Here is a 22176-nt window from a genome sequence, read left to right as displayed (position 1 = left end):
TTAATTTTTGAATTTTACAATAAGTTTATTTTAATAAACAATATGTTATTGTCATAAGAACAGATATTTTCTTTAAAAATAGCTGGATGATAATGTACATATAGCTACCACTTAATCTGCTTTATTTGCACAAAACTTTTTGTCATTTGATATCGCGTGATGCAACTATCGTCTTTATCTGTATTTTAAGTTTCCTTTTTTATTCTTCTGATGCTTACATAATCTCTCGTTGCTTACATTATCTGGACTTAATATAACTCTGTTATGTGACACTGTAATCGTATAAAAAGTTTATGTAAGTTTTGTTCAGAAAAAAACTATTTTGACGTAATTTTCAAGATCAAGGGGAATATATATTTTTATTTTCAGTAGAAAAAATCGCCAATACTTCCTCCAAACACACAATTTGTTTCGCCGAATTTACTATTTTATCGCATTTGGCGAAGTGGTGAATGCTTAGCGTTTGCCCAGCTTACGCGATATAAGGACAAATCATTATAAATTTTGGCAATTCGTTCGAAGATATAAATTTGTCCCTTTATTGTATTGCAATTACCATCACTATTACTTTCATGTTTACTACAAAATAGTAAAATTCGATAAAATCGTAAATTCGGCGAAACAAATTGGTTTTGGCGCAAGTATTGCCGAACGATTTTTTTCCACCGAAAATAAAAATATATATTCCCCTTGATCTTGAAAATTACGTCAAAATAGTTTTTTCTGAATAAAACTTGCATAAACTTTTTATTAACTATTTTTTTAATTTAAATTTTTATTTTTCTAAGTAAAATAAAAACTTTACTTTATTAATACAAAATTATGTAATGAATATAAGCTTTTAAGTACATTAGAAAAATTCATTCATTTTGTAATTCTTTTAAAGACAAGCTTTTGATTAAATTTTTCACTAATTTGAAAATAACTTCTCAAAACAGTAACTTGCCCATGTTTTTCTCTTTAAATAACGAAATTTTTTGAGTACCCTCTACCTATATTTATTTATCTTCTTTAATCTCAATTTAACACCAATAGAATCTACTTGACGCTGTTTTTCTTTTAATTTAACTAGTTTAATGAATCAGACCTAAATCAGGAATTAAATTTCAGTAAAAAGTTTCCGGAAACTATAAGTCGGCTATAATAGACTAAAAATACAAAGTTGTTGGCAAGATTTTCTCAAAGCTGACGCAAACTTGCTGCTATAACTACTTTTTCGATTTAAAAAAAGTTTTACATCATGTAATTCTAGCACACGTTTTAATTATTTATAGTTGTGATAATACCGTACAAGATTTTTCTTTGAATAACAGAATTTTCTCAGCACTTTTTAAACTGTAGTATGATCGCAAAAATGATTCAAATATTTTAAATTCTCAAAAACGATTTTTTTTTTAAAGATCAGAAAAGAGTAAAAAAATAATTTAAAAGTAAAGCTTAGAATGCGAGTGTTGAAGATAGACATACAGACGATTATTTTCAAAGACATAGTAGCAGACGATTATTTTCAAAGAACATAATTTAAATTGCTGTTGAAGTCATATTTAACCAGGTTGGCAAGAAGCATGAAATTAAAAAAGGACATATTGTGTTGGTCATTCACGTTTTCTCTTTGTTTTTAAAAAGAATCAGTAGAACATTCCTTTTCTTTTTAGTTGAACTTTCCTGCGTTTTTTCTCACAAGGTAACATTTTTTTGCTAAATTAAACATTAAAATTTTATTTGTTTTTGTTTCGCAATATTTTTTCTGTACTACATTTATGTTTTTAATTTAGTAGTTAAGAATAAAAGGTTCTTTCATTTTGGTAACTGCAACAGCGAGAAATTTAAAAAATATCGCCAAATTGTATTAACTTTCAAATATCAACACACAAGCAGTCGAAACTATTGAAAATGTTATGTACAGGAAAGCAACTGATAAAGCAATTAAAATGAGAAAACACGAAATTATTAGAGATCAAATCTCCTTTATAAAATATATGAAAAAAAGGAAAAGGCACAATCATTCTTTATGATCGAAGTCAAAATAACATCGCATTAAATATTTAGCATTGGTGGAAAACTTCTTATAACAGCATTTTCCGAAGAAAGATGACATTAAATATTTGAAGATGTTTTGATTCATAGGGTTGTTATTTCGCAATCATAAAAAAAAGAACGACTAACCTTGAAATGAGCGATGTTTAACTGATTGTCGTCAAGGCAGAGAGTTCATCCACGCGCAATATAACTCAAGTTACGTGTGATTGTACGGTTAATCAGACGAAAAGAAGAAAAAATATATAGTCCTTAGTTATCAGGAGATGAAGCTCATGAAATCGTCTGACCTCAAAGTCATCTGTCTGGTAAATATTAAAATGCAAAGAGCAAAAGAAAAGATTTATAACTAAAAAATTTTAAACATATACTACACTTAAATAAGCAAGCGGCAATCAGTAAGTGGGATAGCGAAGCTTCATTTTAGGAGGCATTTAGGTCCGTTAGCGCAGTGTTCCCCGATCGGCGAACCGGTACCGGTCCGTGGATCAAATGGTACCGGGCCGCCCATTTCATTGAAACTGAATTTATACCCCAATTTGAAAATATCTGAGTTCCATTAAAATTTTATTCCTTTAAAAAATAGGGGGGCCCCCCGAAGGTAGAGACATACATTTTTGTTATGTATCATTGTCTCCGATTACCCCCAGATGGGGCCGTCTCATTGCAAAGAAACAAGCTTAGGGTTCCCATTGATTTAACGTTCTAGTAAGTTAAAATGCTAAATCACTTTATATTTATTTTTTGGTGCAACTGTATTATTTATAATAAAAATATAACCTCTCACAAAACTCGTGTTTTGAAAAACGGAGTCTATAACGTTTTTAATTCAAAATTACTACTCCTCGAAAAACATTTTTTCAACACTTAAGTGCACAACTGTCCATCTAATAGACCTTATATGCTTGAATTATTTAACTGATTTGTTAGGTAGAGCAATTCTTCTGAAATTTGCAAAGACAAGATTTAAGTATTAAAATCTGAATGTATGGTCCGCTAAGAAACATTTCCTCAGCGGCCAAACAAGTTGGCAGTAATACACCAGGGGTTCCTAAATGGAACCCTAGGGATATGTGGAAGAGTTAAAGGGGTTCTAAGAGATAGTACTTTTATTTAACCGGGTTTATTTTTACCACGTTTATATAAACTTGCCTTCGTGTATGTCTGTCCGGGTGGAATTTTGTAATCGATTTTAAACTAACTTCCCGACTAGCTACAAACTTCAAATTTAGCACACAGTTCAGAATTGGATGACAATGCATGAAAATGAAGAGAAAAAAGACATGCAAAGTAAAATAAAATTAAAATTTAAAAAAAAAATTATTTTCGAGATTGTCTTTTGTTGTCGATTCCATTATTTCAAATTATTACGTGTCAGGTGAAAAGATTTTTGTTGTCGGAGTATTTTTATTGGCTGAAAAACCACGTGGTAGGATCCAGTTTTTCCTCATTCATTTCCAGATTGTTTTGGTTGTCATCAGCATAAAACTAATGAAAGTCGTAAAGGTATTGTTTTTCTATAAAGATTTTTGTATCCCTAATTTAAAATAAAAGTTCTATTACTTTAGTAGTGATCTTGTAGTAGTTTTGACTACTCTTGACTAAGAATAATAATCTAAATAAAAATATATATTTTTAAAAACCACGTTTTTTGTAGTGAAGAATAATAATTAAAAAATAATAATTTCTTAAAAATATAAAATAAAAATTAAAAATTAAAAAAATCATAGTTTAAAATAAAAAAATTCAAAAAAAAAATTCAAAATAAAAAGTTATATTTTTAAAAACCACGTTTTAGTAGTGGGGAATAATAATTAAGAAAAAAATTGAAAAAAGAAAAACGTGGGGCGCATGAAATTCATAACAGTACATATACACATACATATACACATTTTCTTGCTCATACACATGCACAGCCACATATACATCCACATACATATGCATATACAAAAGCATATTCCACATCCACATTCCGATACAATTACAATTACTGATATACATACACATATTCTCAAGAGCACACATAGACACACTAATATAACATTACTGTTATGTATTTCATGCGCCCCACGTTTTTCGTTTTTCAATTTTTTTTCTTAATTATTATTCTCCACTACTAAAACGTGGTTTTTAAAAATATTACTTTTTATTTTGAATTTTTTCTTTAATATTTTTGAAACCTGTTATTATATTAAGATCCAATTAATTATCCAATCATATTTTTATGAACTTACTTAAAATAAAATACCTTTGGAAAAGAAATTGCAATTTTTTTTAAAAAAAATCTCATTTTTTAATAACAATGAATTGAATAAATTATGAAAATAGCACACATTTATAAAAAAAATTACATCAGCATTTCCCATTGTGTTTGTTAAATCAAAATAACATAACTAAATTAACAAAGAAATGTTTCCCAAATAACCATTTTCAAAGTTTATACCTAGCAGTTCCTTTTAGCTTTCATTTAAACAAAATCTATAATTTGGTTTATTTTATTCATTTTCAGATTATGTATATTCACCAAAAAACAAATTCTTAACTAGAATAAATTCAGCTACAGGACTGCGAATTTAACTGTCAGTCATAAAAACCTAGTTTAAAATTATTAATGATTAATCGATGAGTATATATTTCATTACTTTTATTTACAAAATAAAGTAGTTTAACTGGTTCGCAATTGTTTTTCGATATTTTATTTATAAAATTGGGATTACGCAGAAAAAAAGATCGATAATTTAGGGTTCTACAGCTGAACAAAAATTAGGAACAGTTATTTTTTAGGCTTTTAACAAAACAAAATAACTACAGGTACTCTGGGCTTATTATTAACTGCCTAATCAATTGGGCTCGTTAAGCAACGAATGAAATATTTTCTAGCTATCCTCTAAGTACGTGGGGCTCACATATATAAAAAGGTAAAGTTAGACATAAAGGCTAGATATAAAGGTAAACACTATATATAAAAATTTAAATAATAATTACCTGCTTCTTTTAAATGAATATTATTTTAAACAATATCCATTTCAAGAAATTTCTCGAAAAGTTCATGTTTCCAAAAGCTTCTCTTGCAAGCAAAAAAAGTTCGCATGTTCAGGAAATCCAACGATGAATCGGATAATATGATAAATAAACATTTTGATGCGATTAAAAGCTTCTACTCTCAATGATTATCCTGTTGTAGAATAAAAAGAGTTAAATGATCTTAACTGCAATCACATTTGCGAGCTGTACAACACTGAAGGAAAGCATAAGACTTTATGTATAAACTAAGCTGTTTCATCAACTTGAAAACTACATACACATCTCGCAGTCACGTGACGTGATTTTCATTTTTTCAATGAAATGTTATGAAGTTACCAATAAGGCCCTTCATTGATTAAATGGTTCCAACTAGCAAACTCTGACCAAGAACCTATATTCACTTTCAGCGCATCCTCAAACTGCTTTCCAAATCCAACCGACGATGGAGACTTTTGATTCACAACAACCAGCTTGTAATTATTTCCATTATTATTGTCCCAGTGTTCCGCAGCAGAACACTTGAAGCACACACAGAATTCTATGACCTCGTATTTGGAAGCATTAGGAGGTATGGTAAAAACAAAAGAAAATGTGTCGTAGGGACTGTTGCCAGATTCAATGCCAGAAGGAACGAATTCGGCTTGCACGTCCTCGCTGCTATTCCATTTATCGAAAGTGATACGCAGGAAAACTTCTTTGTCAAATGCAATGTTCTTTACTTTGATTGTACCAGAAACCAACGATTCAGAATCTCGTATTATTACATTTTCTAAAGATACACAATTCTTCTGCAATCTGTCGCGGAATTCCATGTAATCTGAAGCCGGTTGGGCAAATTGAGCTACCCACTGGATTTCGGACGTTGGGCTAGGCTTCACGCCATTAATAATTTGCTTGAAGAACTCATCAGTCCAATTTGGAGGGCAATTTGAAGGCTCTGACATGATTTTGACATGGGTGAGGGCTAAGCCTTTGTCATCGGCGAAACACACTCTCTTTTTGTAGTTTTCCCTATTGTTTTCTTCATCAGATTTTGCCATTAAACAAGACCTCATGTCTCTGGCGCAGTCGTATGAGTTTAAAGCTGAATTGAACTGATTGCGATTGTTAGGACCACGAAAGGGATTGTAACCAAAATCCATAAAAGTAGCAGTGTTGAAAATGGGTGGACTGGCTGATAAGAACATCTCAAAATCAATTGGCATCGTTCTTTTGGTGCTTGCGGATACTACTTTTTACAGTAGTTTTAAACAGAAACCATTGCATCAATGTTTTAGAATCTGAAATATAAAAAATAAACAACTTGTAATTTTCAAATGAAATTTACATACACTTTTAAAAACTTAATCGAAAAAAATTAAATTCTCATTCAAAAATTTAGCATAGTAAAATGGATGAAGTTTTAAAATTTATAAATGTGTATGTGTACTCTTCTCTTTATTGTAATATGTGCAATACAATCAATGAAATATCTAAATTCGTAAACTGGCTAATTGTAATTTTATCCCTTTCATCTGCAATAACAAAAATAGAATAACTAGCATAGTATTAGTTGAGTATTCATAATTCTCATACCTAATAATATACATTTTACAATATAATTTTGTGCAACAGGTCCCTTGTAGATAAAATTCTCTGTATGGCTTTAATATAGGTCAAAACGGTACCAATAGACGTATTTGATTTCAATTTATTATTCTCAACACATTGCCGGAAGAAGATATAAGACCAGGAAGCTACTCGAACTTTGAAAGGAAAGAGTCATCTAAAAATGTTGATGTTCCAATTCCGAAATTAGAAGAAAAAAAAATCACATGATCCGGAATTAACATCAATTTTGAAAAGATAAAAAAAAAATTTCAATTAACAGTTAATGAAAGCACTAGTGAAGAAAAAAATGTTTAAGAGAGCACTTTTTCTTTAAGATAGATTTTCATAATGTGTGCGCAGGGAAGGCTTTTTTATAGGTCAGTTTTAGCACGAAAACTGCTAATTCGTTGGGTTTAATTTCAGTCTAATTTTAGATTACAATTTCATAATCTTTTCTAAAAAGATACGAGTTCGCTTTATTAAGGACTGGTCATTTTCTAATTTAGATCTGTATACTTGGATGTTAGTTTCAGAAATAAATGCACTTTATATACTTTAAAAAGTTAATTAATTCAGTTACTAATTATCCACTTTGGATTGAATTATTTACTTTATTATTGGATCTAGAATATCCCTTTAAAAGAGAAGGTGTTACTAAAAAAATCTATTTGCGGACCGGATTAGAGGAGATTGGTGGTGATTAGTCTCGATCGCTTATATATAAGCCTGTACGTGTAATTGTTCTCAAGTCAATAGTTTATATTATCTCAATAGCTTAGTTCTATTTTGAACTATATTCTTAAAATGTTTTCTATACTGCCTGAAAATTAAATTTTTAACAGAACTATTTTTTGGTGTTGGAAAAGCAATTCAAGGTAATAAGTTATCTATTAAATTTAAAATCGTAATAGAACAATTCAACTGCTGAAAGATTCGTGACTATGTACAAATTTTAGAAATATAAAAAAATTTATTCAACAATAATTTAAAATAACATGAGATTGATTTTTAACCAGGCTTTTTACTAATTAACGGAAATATAAATATTGCAACATATCCAGGGGTCTGTCCAGACATTTTGTGAAAGGTCCGGTTTTCGTGAAATTGTGAAAAAATTACTCCCATTCTTTCAACTAGGGTCCTGCTTTTATGAATTTGGGCAAATAGGGTCCGGTTATTGCAAAAAACTTTTTCAAGGAGTTTTTAAATTTTAAATAGAAGCAAGATTATGTTCAGCACTGTAAAATTATAATAATAAAAAAATTTCAAAATTAGAGCTGCTTCTAAATTAGAGATGCAACATACAAATATTTGGTATTTAGCCTATACTGCTGAACGCAGAATATTCATTTCGGACGAATAATGGAAGAATCGTCTGCCGAAGACAAAACTTAATTCGTTTACATCCATCTTTCTTGCTTTCTGCCCTAGGAAGGGTTTATTCAATTAACAAAACAATAATGAAAATAAACAAATTTGTGAAGGGTCCGATTAAAAGAAAAATCATTTTGTGAAGGACCGTTTTTAAGATAAAATATTTTGTGAAGGGTCCGTTTTTATGAAAAGATATTTTGTGAAGGGACCCAAATTTCTCCTAAACAGACCCCTGATATCCAATAAATATATCATTTGTGGATATATTTTCTGGTCCTAGGCATCTACATTCTGTATATGAATGCAAAAAAAGAAATAACTATTTCTAATTCCAGTAATGCAAAAAAAAATTTTAACAAATGTTATTTCGATTAATGTAACGAAGTCAAACGAGGCTTTAAACTAAGTGTGCCACAAAAGTACAAGGGATGTAAAACAAAGAAAGAGGTGCTACGAGGTCATGGGACCCTTAACAGAAAAACAGCGCAGAACCATAAAAAAAAGTTTTAATTTCATAATATCATAAATCATCTTAAATATCAACACAACAATTTATATTTTATCGAAAAGACAAAACTGATTAGAGTACACCTAATAAGGAAAGGCATTCAATACGATTCTGCTTTATACAGGTCGTTCCACGTTGATTTTTAAAGATGATATGAAAGATGTTTGTTTACCGATTACAAACTACACCAATCGTGCAGATATCTATCAAGTGTTTACTATAAGGCTTTTTTTCTGAGATAATGCTAGATTGACAAAGTCAATATTTCATTCAACCCATTCACGGGTCATATATATTATACTCTTCAGAAATCACATTTGATCGATTTCTAATCCAGAATGTTGTTTAGATTCAAGTAAACATACTAAGTCACGTGTTCATAATATTTGCGAATTTTCAAAGTCAATGGGTTTGTGAAATCGTTCCTAAAGCCAAAGATGTTTATTTACTATGATTTCAAGGGAGCATACTCTAAATCAGGATGAGACGAAACGCACCCTCGTAGCCGCTTACGACCCGTGAAGAAGCCCATTTGCCAAAGATAGAAATGGAAGAGAAAAATTGTTGCAAGTGGTGGGGTTTAGGGAAAAAAAAAAAAAAAAAAAAAAAAAAAAAAAACGGTGACTGAGGTTGGCGGAGATCTAAGAAGAAGGCAGAACACATTTCAATTTGCATTGCACGTAAAGGGAATTGCAGTACTTTGTAAATGCGGATCATTTTAAATTGAAAAGTTCTCCATGAAATTGCATCGTCTTCTGAATTGGGTTCAAAATTATAATTCACATACGTGGGTAGGAGTAAAAAAGGAAATTTGTTACTATTCACTGTAAATTAGATTTAAAAGGTTCTATAAAGCAAACGGGGAACGAATTCTTTAAATTCATAGCTTGTTAAAAATGAAATGTCAATTACTAAACAAACTTGAACAAAATATAAAATAAGTTTAAGATATAGGCTTTCATTATTTAAAATATTAAAACACTTGTAAACGGCTCAGATCCTTATTAATTTTTTAAAAAAAACGAGCAAACAAAAATAAGCATAAAATTTATAATTTTCTTGATTTAATAATTAAATAATTAAAATAATAATTAAAATAAAAGTCTTAAGATCCAGAGTTAATACTACTTATTAATTCATCCGTAATAATCTTCATGATTATTATAAATCTTGATAATTATCATTATGTATGAACATTTCAGGAAAATGTGAATTTTTTAACTTAAATCATGTATTTCAACGTTAAAACAAAATCCTACAACAAAAAAAACTTAAACATTTAAAAACTCGTTATTTTATTTGAAAAAAAATTGCTAAACTTGTAAAACTAGACTTACGCATTTTATTTCGAAAGAATCTTTAAAAAGAAACAGAACCAAGTACGCTGCAACAGAAGTACGCTGCTATTTTGAACATTAAACTCTACCGCGTCAACAACTTATAAGAGTTATCTAACAAAAAAGATTATATAGTAGTGACTTTGACAGAAAGGTATCACCAATACAAAAGATTGTCCTTATCTATAAAGCAAAAGCTACAGTATCTGTTTTATAAGGCTCAAATAAATAAATAAATAAAACTTTATGTAATATTTTTACATCATCCTAATTTACAATATACAAAGAAAAAAAAATAAAAGAGGAACTCATTTGTTTTACGTAAACATAGAGCTAAGCCCCTTTCCGCTACCGCTCTACAGCCCTGATGATTGTTTCACAATAATTGTTTGCTGGCATAAAACAGTTTATTCTTCGAAAATTGAGATTATTCACTTAAACTACATGCACTAAAAAGAATTTTGTTTGCTTACGCCCCCCCCCCCATATTTCACGTCCAATATTCATTTCTTCAAATTAAATGTTTATTTTAAGTTAAATTTACTAAGAAAATATTAATAAAGATCTCGTGTAACTATTGATTCTATTAAGGTAAATTAGTGAACATAGATAATTTTGCTTCGTAATCAATTTTTTTAAATAACATTTAAAATTAAAGCCAGGGGTCTGTTTAGAAGAAATTAGGGTCTGTTAACGGACCCTTCACAAAATGATTTTTCTTTTAATCGAACCCTTCATAAATTTGTTTATCTTCATTATTATTTTGTTAATCGAATAAACCCTTTCCAGGGCAGAAAACAAGAAAGATGGATGTAAACGAATTAAGTTTTGTCCTCGACAGACGATTCTTCCATTATTCGTCCGAAATTAATATTCTGCGTTCAGCAATATAGGCTAAATACCAAATATTTTTATGTTGCATCTCTAATTTAAAAGCAGCAATTGTTGTTTATTTTTTAAAATTTAATTTTTTTAATCATAATTTTACAGTGTTGAGCATAATCTTGTATGTCTTTACAATTTAAAAACTCCATGAAAAAGTTTTTTTTTGCAATAACGGACCCTATTTGCATAAATTTATAAAAGCGGACCCTGGTTGAAAGAATGTGAGTAATTTTTTCACAATTTCACGAAAAACGGACCATTCACAAAATGTCTGGACAGACCCCTGAAAGCTATATTGCTATAACGAATTTGGTGAGTTTACAAACTATCCTTTTTGCTAACCAAAGAGCCTGATATATTTAACACAATTTGTGCATTTCTCACATTCAGCATGAAGCTGATCGTCAAGTTCTAAATCAATTAACGAGTATCTTTAACGGTAATTTATAATAGCATATTAATGCAATTAGCATCGAAAAATAATTGCAAAACTGTAAATAAGTTTAGACACAGATTCAAACAAGTTTATCTTAAAATGTAACGTAACTAAGTAATATCTTAGAATTAAGTTACAAAGAAATAACTCTTATAGTTTCAAACTATTAATTAAGAAAACAATCAAAAGTGTAATAAGAGTAAAATAAAAAAAATAAATATTCCAAGCAAAAACCTTTACATTTTGGATGCAAAAAATTTTACAGTAAAACAGTACTTTTATGACTTTTACTAATTTTATGTTTAAGACAACTAAATATGGAAATTAATGTGGGAAAATGGGATCCTACCATGTATTCCGGTGAATAAAAAAAAATACCAACAATGAAAAACGGCGACAACTTTATCATATATAATTAGATTTAGATAAATAAAACTTTCACAGTAACAAACATATATAAAAGTAATAAAAAATTATTGCTGATTAAAAAGAGATAAAAAGAAATATTATAAATCTTATCAATTTTCCGACCAATGACGACAGGACAAAAATTGTTTATAAAAATATGAGAAATAAAATAACTACAATATAAATTCCTTAGACAGTTTTTCAGACTATCTTTAAGACAACTATAGCACTGCTCAATACAAATCGTATTACAGTCAATTCGCTATAACTCGAAGTACGATAACTCGAATATTACTATAACTCGATTTTTTTATGAGGTCCCGACCCTTTTATCTTCAATTTCATGTTAATTATTCTCGATTACTCGAATTTTACTCCCTTTAACTCGATTTTTTTTTGGATCTTTTAAAGCAAGAAAAAAAGCCCAGGAGCTGATATCTTGCCCCTTCCTTTGCAACACACACAATATTGTCTTTCGCACTCTTCATGGAGAAGCTAAAGCTGTCCCTCTAGAAGTATGTGAACAGTGGTTAAATGAAACGTTACCAAATTTACTTCAAGGATACAGTGAAAATGATGTTTTCAATATTGATGAAATGGGTTTATTTTTTAAATATCTTCCAAATAAGACTATGATGTTTAAGGATGAAAACTCCTCAGGGGGTAAAATGAGCAAGGAACGTTTGACTGCCCTAGTTGGAGGAAATGCGTCTGGGACAGAGAAATTGCCCTTAGTTGTTATCGGAAAATACCGAAATCTCCGATGTTTCAAGAATGTAAAAACGTATCCTTTGGATTACAAGTCTAACAAAAAGTTTTGGATGACATCAGTTTTATTTGGAGACTATGTAAGAAAATTGGATCGGAAATTCTTCGCTAAAGAAAGAAAAGTGATACTCTTTATGGATAAATGCACAGCGCATAGTGATCTACCTAATTTGAAAGCAGTAAACTTGCAGTTTCTCCCGCCAAACACAACAGCAAAGTTGCAGCCGATGGACCAGGGTATCATAAAGTGCTTCAAACAGTCTTATCGTAAATGGCTTGTCAGAAAAATGATCTTAAATATTGTAAGCATTTAGAAGATTTGTAATTAATAAATAAGCACTAATTAAATAATCCGACAATATTTTGAAAGTCCAAAACCGAAACTAACGGTAAGTCGAACTTCCGATATGTCGAAGTTTTTCGTCAGTCCTATCAGATTCGAGTTATCGCGAATTCACTGTATATTGTTACCTCTTCCCTCAGTAAACAAATTATAAGTTGAAGTTAGGTAAATAAGTCGTAACCACTTATTCCTTTAGCTTCCGCTGTATTTTTTTCTCTCTTACATTTCGCAGACTTAATTAAAGAACGGCCGTGTTGACCTATTGGATACTAAAATCGAGAAAAGCGACGAAAATTCTGAAATTGCATAAGCTCTCTAAGTAGAACTGGAAACAGTCCTCTAATATGGCATTACGGTAAAGTTATAATAATAATAATAAATGCGACATTAAAATTAGAGGTTCAAGTTTAAAAGTCATCGACGAACCAAGAGCCACAACGCTTACAAACACAAATTGATGAAATCATTAGTAAATTATTCATTTGATATAAATTATGATAACTAAGCATCAATATCAAATTCACTAATAACCATTGCAATTCAGACTTAGAGCAACAAGCACCTCCTTACCATAAGCGTAGCATGAGGTGGCACACTTTTTGTGTTCAGAAAACCGTTCATTTATTTTAAGTTATTATACACACATCTAAGAAAATAAGCATACATGCATAATGTCGTCAAGCTAACCGTGAGAGGTTTCCGTGCTCTTCCTCCATGTAACGCAAATGCGGGTTAATTCCATCAAAAAGTCCTCCATAAAGGCAAATTACTCCCAATACTTGATCCAGGATATCCCTTGTTTTCTGGATTCGTTTCGAAATTACAAGGCTAAGAAGTTGAGCACAAGTAGTGGTAAACCCGAAATTGGGTCGGCTGTTCAACGACGGTTAATAATAATTATATACGTAAAACTTAAAATAACCTAACAGTTTTTTAAAAACAAAATGTGTGCTCTCTCACTCTACGCCTATGATTCTTAGTTGGTAGCTATGAAACTTAGTCTCTAAAAATTGGGGTGAATCCTAACAATAACAGCACTGCAATAGAAAATTCTAAAATTATGAATTGCATTCTAAATAGTTTTGAATTTAAGCCCACCTTGACGCCGCTTTCCAAGTGAAAAGTTTCCAAGCGAGTCTGTTTTCGCCATTTTTTTTTTTTACTTTGTGGGGGGTCCGTTTTAAAGACGAAAAAAAAACTTGTGAAGGGTTCTTAATGAACATAAATTTCTCTTAAAATTACCCCATTACTTAATTACGATATAAAAATTTGTCATTTTTCCTAAAAGAGCGGTTAAAATAACCGATCTTTTCGCAAAGAACTCTAAAAATTTCGGAATGCACTGTCACAAATACATTTTCAATTGTCAAATACTGCCCATTGAACTTCGCTAGATTATTCAGAACTTTACCAATAGATATAATTTTGTTTCTTCTTTCTAGTAGAAATAATCCAATATAAATTGTTAGGGAAATAAAACGAAGCCAGTTCGACTGTATTTTATTGAAGTAATAGATTCGAAATGGGTTCAACTTTTAGAAACAAAGGTCAATTGGTTGCAAGGATTCACTGGTAAATGTTTAATCATCCGTTTTAACATATTATTATGGTCTCCAAACAAAGGGTTTTCGTACAAAATATATTTTAAGTTTTAAACTTTTTGTGACAGGTTTCCGTTTTTGTGAGATTGCAAAAATATTTATTCATAATTTTTTGAATTTGAGGAAATAGGGTCTGGTTTTTGTAATTTAGTGAAAAATCGAGGGGGGAAAAAAGGAACAACGAGTTCAGACTTTTTGTAAAAATATGTTTTTGTGAACTTTTGAAAAATTTATTCACTATTTAATATATCTAAAACTATTATGGAGTCGGATTCTGTTTTTGTAAAAAAACATCAAAAATACATCTTTCAAGGAGTTGTAGTTTTAAAATTAGGAATTAAAGACGTCATCAACTGCGTTTTTCAAAAGAAATATTTTGTGAAATGTCCGTTATTTTGGATGCAATATTTTGTGAAGGGACCGTTTTCACAATAAAATAATTTGTGTAGGATCCGTTTCACGATAAAATACTTTGTGAAAGGTTCTTTTAAACGATAAAAATTTGTGAAAAGTTCTTTTAAACGATAAAAATTTGTGAAAAGTTCTTTTAAACGATAAAAATTTGTGAAAAGTTCTTTTAAACGATAAAAATTTGTGAAAAGTTCTTTTAAACGATAAAAATTTGTGAAAGGTCCGTTATAACTCTATTTTCATCGAAAAGACTTACTTGCTTAGAAATACTTGCAAATAACTTGGTAACTTTATAATATTAAGATTAGAGAATCCATTTGTTTCAATATTATTTTAACGTTAGGTCAAAAGGAAGAGGTTGAATTTCATCGAACTAAATTTGTTACGAGACTATCAGAAAGTAAAATATTCTGTCGTTCCCTACTTCTTCTCTAAATAATAAATCTGACTCCAACTTTTAGTAGAAAAGAACAACATTTTATTTACATAATAATTTTCAGACGATCATTTCTTGTTCCACAAAAAGAAGACGTTGCCATGGCAACTCGGCAGTTTTAAAAAAAATCAAAAATTAGCTTTTAGTTTACATAAAAAGTAATTAAGAACTTTTAACAAAATTCAAATCCTTCAGAAATATATCGCGTCCAGCTGAACTCCGCGGACAGCGTCACTATATTAACGTTATTCACAATTTAGTGAGCATGTTAGGAAAAGGAAAGCATTAATGAAGAGTTACATTAAATTGTGACTTAAATACATCACCAATTGAAGTACAGAGGCAGAGGAGTCAACATATCAAGTGCTTCTAGCTGATGATAAAGTAACCGATTTACTGCTTCTTGCTACAGCATTAGACTGGAAATTATTAATTACTTCAAAGAATACGACTACGTAGTATTGAAAACAAATTTTTTAGCTCGCTTCCAGAAGGTTCGTAAATATGAGCTATAGTTCACTAAAACTCATAATTATACTTTATCATCCCTTTAACATCAAAAAAACAGTGCAGACATTCGAACCCTTCTCAAAATCAGCTGCTAATAAACATTAAAAAATTCTTTAATAATTTTAAATAATCGATAGATGCTTGAAAACCCGGATTTCGGAAGAAAATAACATAAACTAATGGTTTTATAACCAGTAACATTTTAACCTTCAGATGTTTAGTATTCCATTAATAAACACAATTGATTCGACTGACAGATAGCGTGAAAACTGCGTACCACTTTTAATTCGACTCACCTGCTCATGAAATGGGGTGTAATCCAAGATGAAACTTGGTACAAAAAGAGGTCGAAATTTGTGTGGCCTGATAAGAAATTAAAAAGGATATTTCTTGAGCCCTTTCCAGACCTCGAACAGGTGGAATTGGGAAAACACCATTTCCCATGTGCGTTTGTCTGGCAAAACGTGTCCTTGAACCTTATTGCATCAATGTAAACATCAACTTCCTCAATCATTTCAGGCTTCCTTTTCACGGATACAGTTTCCTATCCACCTTGGCAATTTTTTTTTTTTTTTTTAATACTTAGTAAAGTCTAGAATAATTCTCCTAATCCAAAAACTAAACAAAAAGATAAGATAGATGAGTAAATTTTTGAGATGAATTAACCTACTTGTGATACACTAATTAACGAATTAAGTTACTATGTTTTACTAAAGTCTTCCAAATTAATAATTAAGTCTAAGTAAAGCTATTTGGTGTTGACCGGCACACTTTCGAAAACTTCCTAAATCTAGATTAAGCTATTTCATATCTAACGGTTCATTTTTCGTTATAAGAAAGCTTTCTAAATTGATTTATTTGATATCTATAATGACTCATTTTTTCGTTAAGAAAATTTCCTAAATCTGCATTGAGTTATTTGATATCTAATGTCATTTCTCGTTAAGAAAGCTTCTTAAATTTTCGTGAAGTCAGAAATAGAAGAAAAAAATTCAGAAGCCCTTTGCAAAAATATTGGATTATATCTCAAACTGACAACCAAATAGATTTTAGGGAAGATTTTTGAAAATTTGATTCTAACTGTCACAACTTTAAAAAAAAAAGATCCATAACACTAAGATATTTTTAAAAAATTTATTGTAACTTAATTTTAAAACATTTAGTACAAAATTATTAAAAGCAGAATATTTAAAATAAACTTATTTATTAATTCAAATTAGGCCGCAGTCACTAAAGCATATCTGAATTTACCTAATGGCAGAAATGCGATTGTCACGAAATATGTCACTTAAAAGAACGTGAACCGCAGAAGCAATAAAATGTCTTTTGTAATAAACTAAATTTTAATTTATTGTATATAAAACGATAAATTTTAATTTTTAGCATTTTTTGACGATATTTTTATTGCGCATCTCTTCCCGGTTTGACCACAGAACAATATTCATTAGACTCAAATAATAAAATTCTTGTATGACAATTAACTGTCCGAAAAATTATTTGAATAAACTTTGACTTTCTTTTAATAATATTTCACTGTAATTTTAAAAACTTAGATCGAAAACTTAGATTAGAAAACTTAGACTTTCAATTTTAATGTCAAGGCACTTGATTGACTCCTAATTCTATCCAAAACAAATTTCTCAACTAACACTAAATTACTTTAATTTCAGATATATTTACTTATAGTATTATTTATATTTGTTAAATGAAGCGAATCTAGAGGCACTCAGACCTGCAGCCCGGGGGGGGGGGGTTAGATAGTCTTCAACAGACAATGAATGGTCCCCCACCTACAAACCAAAAAATATTAATAAAAAAAAATGGCTTCACACATGAAAAATTTATAATTATTATTATAATTTATTTTACTATTTTTTTAATAAATAGAGTAATATAAGATATATAAAGAGTAATAATATGATAATATAAAAATAATGTTAGATGATATATTAATATAAGGGGAATAAAGGCATGGGAAAAAAATAGGAATACTTAAAAAAAAAAAAAAAAAAAAGGAACTTCAAGAATTTAGATTTTAAGCAAATTATAGCAATACCACTTATTTTTGTAAATCACGTTATAATATCCAAAGCATACCAAATCATAAAAAGGGGAAAAAAACACATACGTAATTTATCAATTTCTGACAAGACGGGCCGACGTTTGTCCTGACATAAATAATAGGTAAAAAATAAAAAAAAAGTAAAAAAGAAACTCTCCCTATTTTCCCTCACAGGGTTATTATCGTTGCACCTTCAGCATTCATTTCGGAAATATGCCGGAGTCAAAAGAGATTTTTTTTAAGCCAATTTATTTTCACATACTGTTTTTCTCTCGTCTTTATGTATACTACCTCTAAAGTGTAGAAATCAGTTATTCTACAAACTATCTAGCAAAAGTTCAGATTAACTAGAGTTATCCGTTGAAGTGCTGAAATTTTTTTTTCATATTTCAAATTGTTAAGGTAGACTGTTAACTAATTTAATAAAGACTAATTTAATAAATGTACCAAGTGATTTATATAAGTGGTCGATGTCACATTATGAATTTATTTGCATTCAGCGGTTAATTCTTTTAAGAAAAAGAACAACACTCATTTTAGAAGTTCTATGACAATCTTCTTAAATAGCTACGTCAATATTTGTGAACACGTGTTTTAAGGTTTGTCCATTTTCGAAAACACGCATTTCGAGCTGTGCCTAAATCCATCAGTTTTATGGAATTTTTAGCAATATCTTACCTTTTAATTTTAAACCACACAATTTTGATGGATATTTCCTAATACTTTTTTTTGGATTAGAAACCTTGCTTGAACCAATATTTTCAGATTGCAAATCGCGCTTGGCCCGGAAAATATATTTATCAAAATCTAAATTTGGAATGTCATTCTCAAAGAACTATTTTATTTTTATAACACAATGTGCGTCAGACCTGAAAAAGATTAGATAGTCAACATTTGAATATCATTAATTGAGATATCGTTTTTATCGAAAATTCGATATAGATTAAACTTTTTAAGTATATATGCATACATATACCTAAATTATCCATTAATAATATGCTTTGAAAAATTACCTTACTTCAGAAATGACTGATGTTGTCAGAGAATATATAATTAAATTTGAAAGGTATGAAAATGGTATTTTGCAGACACTCAAAAAAAAAATTAGTTACGAGACTTTTTACGAGAATATTAAAAGAAATATGACAATAATCATAAAGTTAGGGGAAATTGATAGGGGCTATTTAATTTTTATTAAAACAACAAACAAAATTATTCTCAACAGATAACGCTGAAATAAATTTTATTTATTTCAATATAGTTAGACAAAGGTATTATTTTAAAGTTCGCATTTCTGCTATTATGGGGGAATGATTACAACAACATGGATTGTTGCTGTAATCATGCTCTCCATGTAGCATTTCCCTACATGGAGGGCATTTTCCACAAGGGCCATGGCCATTAAATAGTGTTTGAGAAGTAAAAATTAATTTATATGTAAGTAATCCACAGAAAGACATAGCCCAGGATCACCACTCTGCATGATCAGACATATGGCTATTATGACATTTAAAGTGTTAGGGAACTCATATACATTTCTTTTATATGAGAAGCACGTGCCATAGCGTGCAAAGCTTTAAGGATAACCCAGGGATTTGTAAACTTTATTACTCAGAAATAACGTAATCACAGAAAGCAAAAAGAAGAAAAAAATAGTAAGGTACATGGAGAAAATATTTATAAAAATCTAAATCTGTACTTTAAATTCATTCTTTTATTCTATAACAAAAATTAATTATTTCTAACAAAAAATTTTTAAAAAAAAGAAAGTTTTGATTTTATACGTTATATTACACTTTAGATTAATGCTCTAAAACTTTATTATCAAAATTATTTGGAAATATTACTCTACATAAAAGTTTTTTCCGAGAGAAAAAATTAAAACTTAACTCATAGAAATTCTTTAATTATTTTTATTATTATTGGAATTTAAAATTTTTTTAAACTATTTAAAATTAAATTGCATAATAAAAAACAGTAGTATAAAGTTTTAGCGTCTTTAGTCATTCATTGGAGGTCCCCTTCAGCTTGAAGCGTCCGACTCCCTCTCTGCACGCGACTGAAAACCGAACGAAATTCTTCAAATTAAAAGAAACTGACTTTCAGTCAAAATAGTTCAAACCCCAAAAATACCCGGTTTTCTTTAAACTCAATTTTAAAGCCAGGAAAATATTAAATAAATAGAACCACCTCAAAATAATTTTCTCTAAACTTTTTCCGAAAAAATTATGTATTATGGTAATATTTTATATAAATTACGTGAAATTTGAAAGTTCATTCAAACATAACTTCATACAGAAAAACGTTAAGGTTGACTATATGTATTCTTTAGCTTTATGGGAAGCGTTCAAGTTGCTGCTCAGTGTTTACACAGCTTTTAATTCTTTCTAAAAATAATCCTTTTAATAAGTTTCTGGAGTATACAGTTACTTTTAAAGATTTTAGTGCAAACCAGATGTTTCTTCGAAATATTTTATAGCTGATCAATTAAGTCAACCATGAGATAAAAAGACGCTTATACTATTAGTAATCATTCGATCCGGGGCACAATAAATAAAGACTATAAACCTTGTTTTCATTCTGCATAATAAAAATTAAAATAGTGGCCAGATAATCGTCTCTGATTAACCTTCTAACTTAATGATTAACTAAATATATTCAAAATTTAAATGATAGGACAGTATAACAGTCTAAAAACTCAGAATCACTGGCCCAGGTAAATATGTAAATGTTGCATGCAAACATTTTCTATATTTATTTTTTGTATGTTACCATCAATGCATATTGTGCTAACATTCTTTAGAACTCTGAATCATTGTATAAATTAAACATTACATAAAATACCTAAGCAATGAGTGAAATATAAATCATTTCATACTTAGGTGACAGTTTGTCATTAGTCATTCTTTATCATGCCCAGGCAATATGCGAAAAATTCTTTATCAGTCGATTTTAGGCTTTCTTAGAAATGCCATATTTCACACATTGGCTGTAACTTAGTTATAAATACGTAGAAGGCATAGATAGAATGATATATTTGTTACAAATTAAGCACAAATACAATTTTATTACAAAAAAAATTAAATTATTAAATTCCTTCATCATTTCAAAAAAAAAAAATTGATACGTCTCATATTACTTCCCGATTGAAATTTCGCATTTTCCAACCACGGTGCACTCAGAACTAAAAATAATTTGTAAAAAATTAAATATACTAAACGCAGGATTAGATAATTATAGGATCACTTATAAATATCTCAATTGTTTGAAAGCAGATATCTTTAGAAATTTAAGACACAACCCTGTCTGAATCACCCAATCTAATTTTATCTCAATATTACAAACGATCTAATTTTTGCACTCCAAATAGTCAGCTTTTTTGAGCATGTTAATTCTTACACAAGGTCAATAATTACGTAGAGGATGATAATACTTGCTGAAAATAGCTTTTAATCCCCTACAAGTGAATATCAGAAATTGCTAAACAATATTGATTTATCGTAAATCAGCCATACGTCATGAGGATTACACGTTTCGATCACGAAGGCTCCGTAGAAAGCTTGTCCTGCATAGCTAGTCGTAAACAACTTGTCATTCAAGATAAATTTTACTATATCCGTTTGTTTATACCGGTAAAAAAGACCGGCTAATAAGTGTCAATATTTTAATTTATTTGGAGGCTCCAGGCTTACTCGTTTCTTTATGTCAAACGTAATTGCTTCGCGTGTTTTTTACCTAGAATCGACATTTTTTATTAAAAAAATGGAAATTCTTTGAATGAAATAAATGACAGGGGTCTGTTTAGAAACGGACCCTTAAAAAAATATATTTTCATAAAAACGAACCCTTCGCAAAATATTTTTAACTTAAAAACGGACCCTTCATAAAATGATTTTTCTTTTAGTGGGGCCCTTCACAAATTTGTTTATCTTCATTATTGTTTTGTTAATTGAATAAACCCTTCCCAGGGCAGAAAAGAAAAAAAAAGATGGATGTAAACGAATTAAGTTTTGTCTTCGGCAGACGATTCTTCCATTATTCGCCGAAATGAACATTCTGCGTTCAGCAGTATAGGCTAAATACCAAATATTTGTATGTTGCATCTCTAATTTAGAAGCAGCAATCGCTGATTATTTTTGAAAATTGAATTTTTTTAATTACAATTTTACAGTGCTGAGCATAATCTAGTATATATTTACAATATAAAAACTCCTTGAAATAGTTTTTTGCAATAACCGGACCCTATTTGCACAAATTTATAAAAGCAGGACCCTGGTTGAAAGAATGTGAGTAATTTTTTCACAATTTCACGAAAATCGGACCTTTCACAAAATGTCTGGACAGACCCCTGAATTTTTATTGAAATTTCATAAACCCGAAGACTAAACTATATGAGGATTTTGTCAAAATGTTATTCTTAACGAAATAAAAGAAAACCTGGATTTG

The 22176-nt window shown here is 29.6% G+C and overlaps 1 protein-coding gene across 4 annotated transcripts in view; it reads right to left on the bottom strand.

Annotated features, from left to right (window-relative positions):
• The window catches only part of LOC107447556 (protein phosphatase 1 regulatory subunit 3B), a 28930-nt gene that overhangs the window by 4374 nt on the left and 2380 nt on the right, over window positions 1–22176 (bottom strand). For 2 of the 4 annotated variants that reach the window (XM_087167589.1, XM_087167590.1), the window contains exon 2: window positions 5023–6341. In XM_087167589.1, coding sequence (XP_087023715.1) covers window positions 5394–6266 — 873 coding nt within the window. In that variant the 5' untranslated portion in view covers window positions 6267–6341 and the 3' untranslated portion in view covers window positions 5023–5393. Of the gene's footprint in view, window positions 1–5022; window positions 6342–9870; window positions 9943–15964; window positions 15989–22176 lie in introns of those variants that run through there. The other 2 variants (XM_087167591.1, XM_087167592.1) reach the window with 2 other exon arrangements.

This window comes from Parasteatoda tepidariorum, chromosome 7 (assembly GCF_982258835.1).
Source record: "Parasteatoda tepidariorum strain Cologne lab strain chromosome 7, Ptep-v5.0, whole genome shotgun sequence".
Taxonomy (NCBI): domain Eukaryota; kingdom Metazoa; phylum Arthropoda; class Arachnida; order Araneae; family Theridiidae; genus Parasteatoda; species Parasteatoda tepidariorum.
Note: the sequence above shows the minus strand (reverse complement) of the source record. Positions and strands in the feature narration are given on the sequence as shown.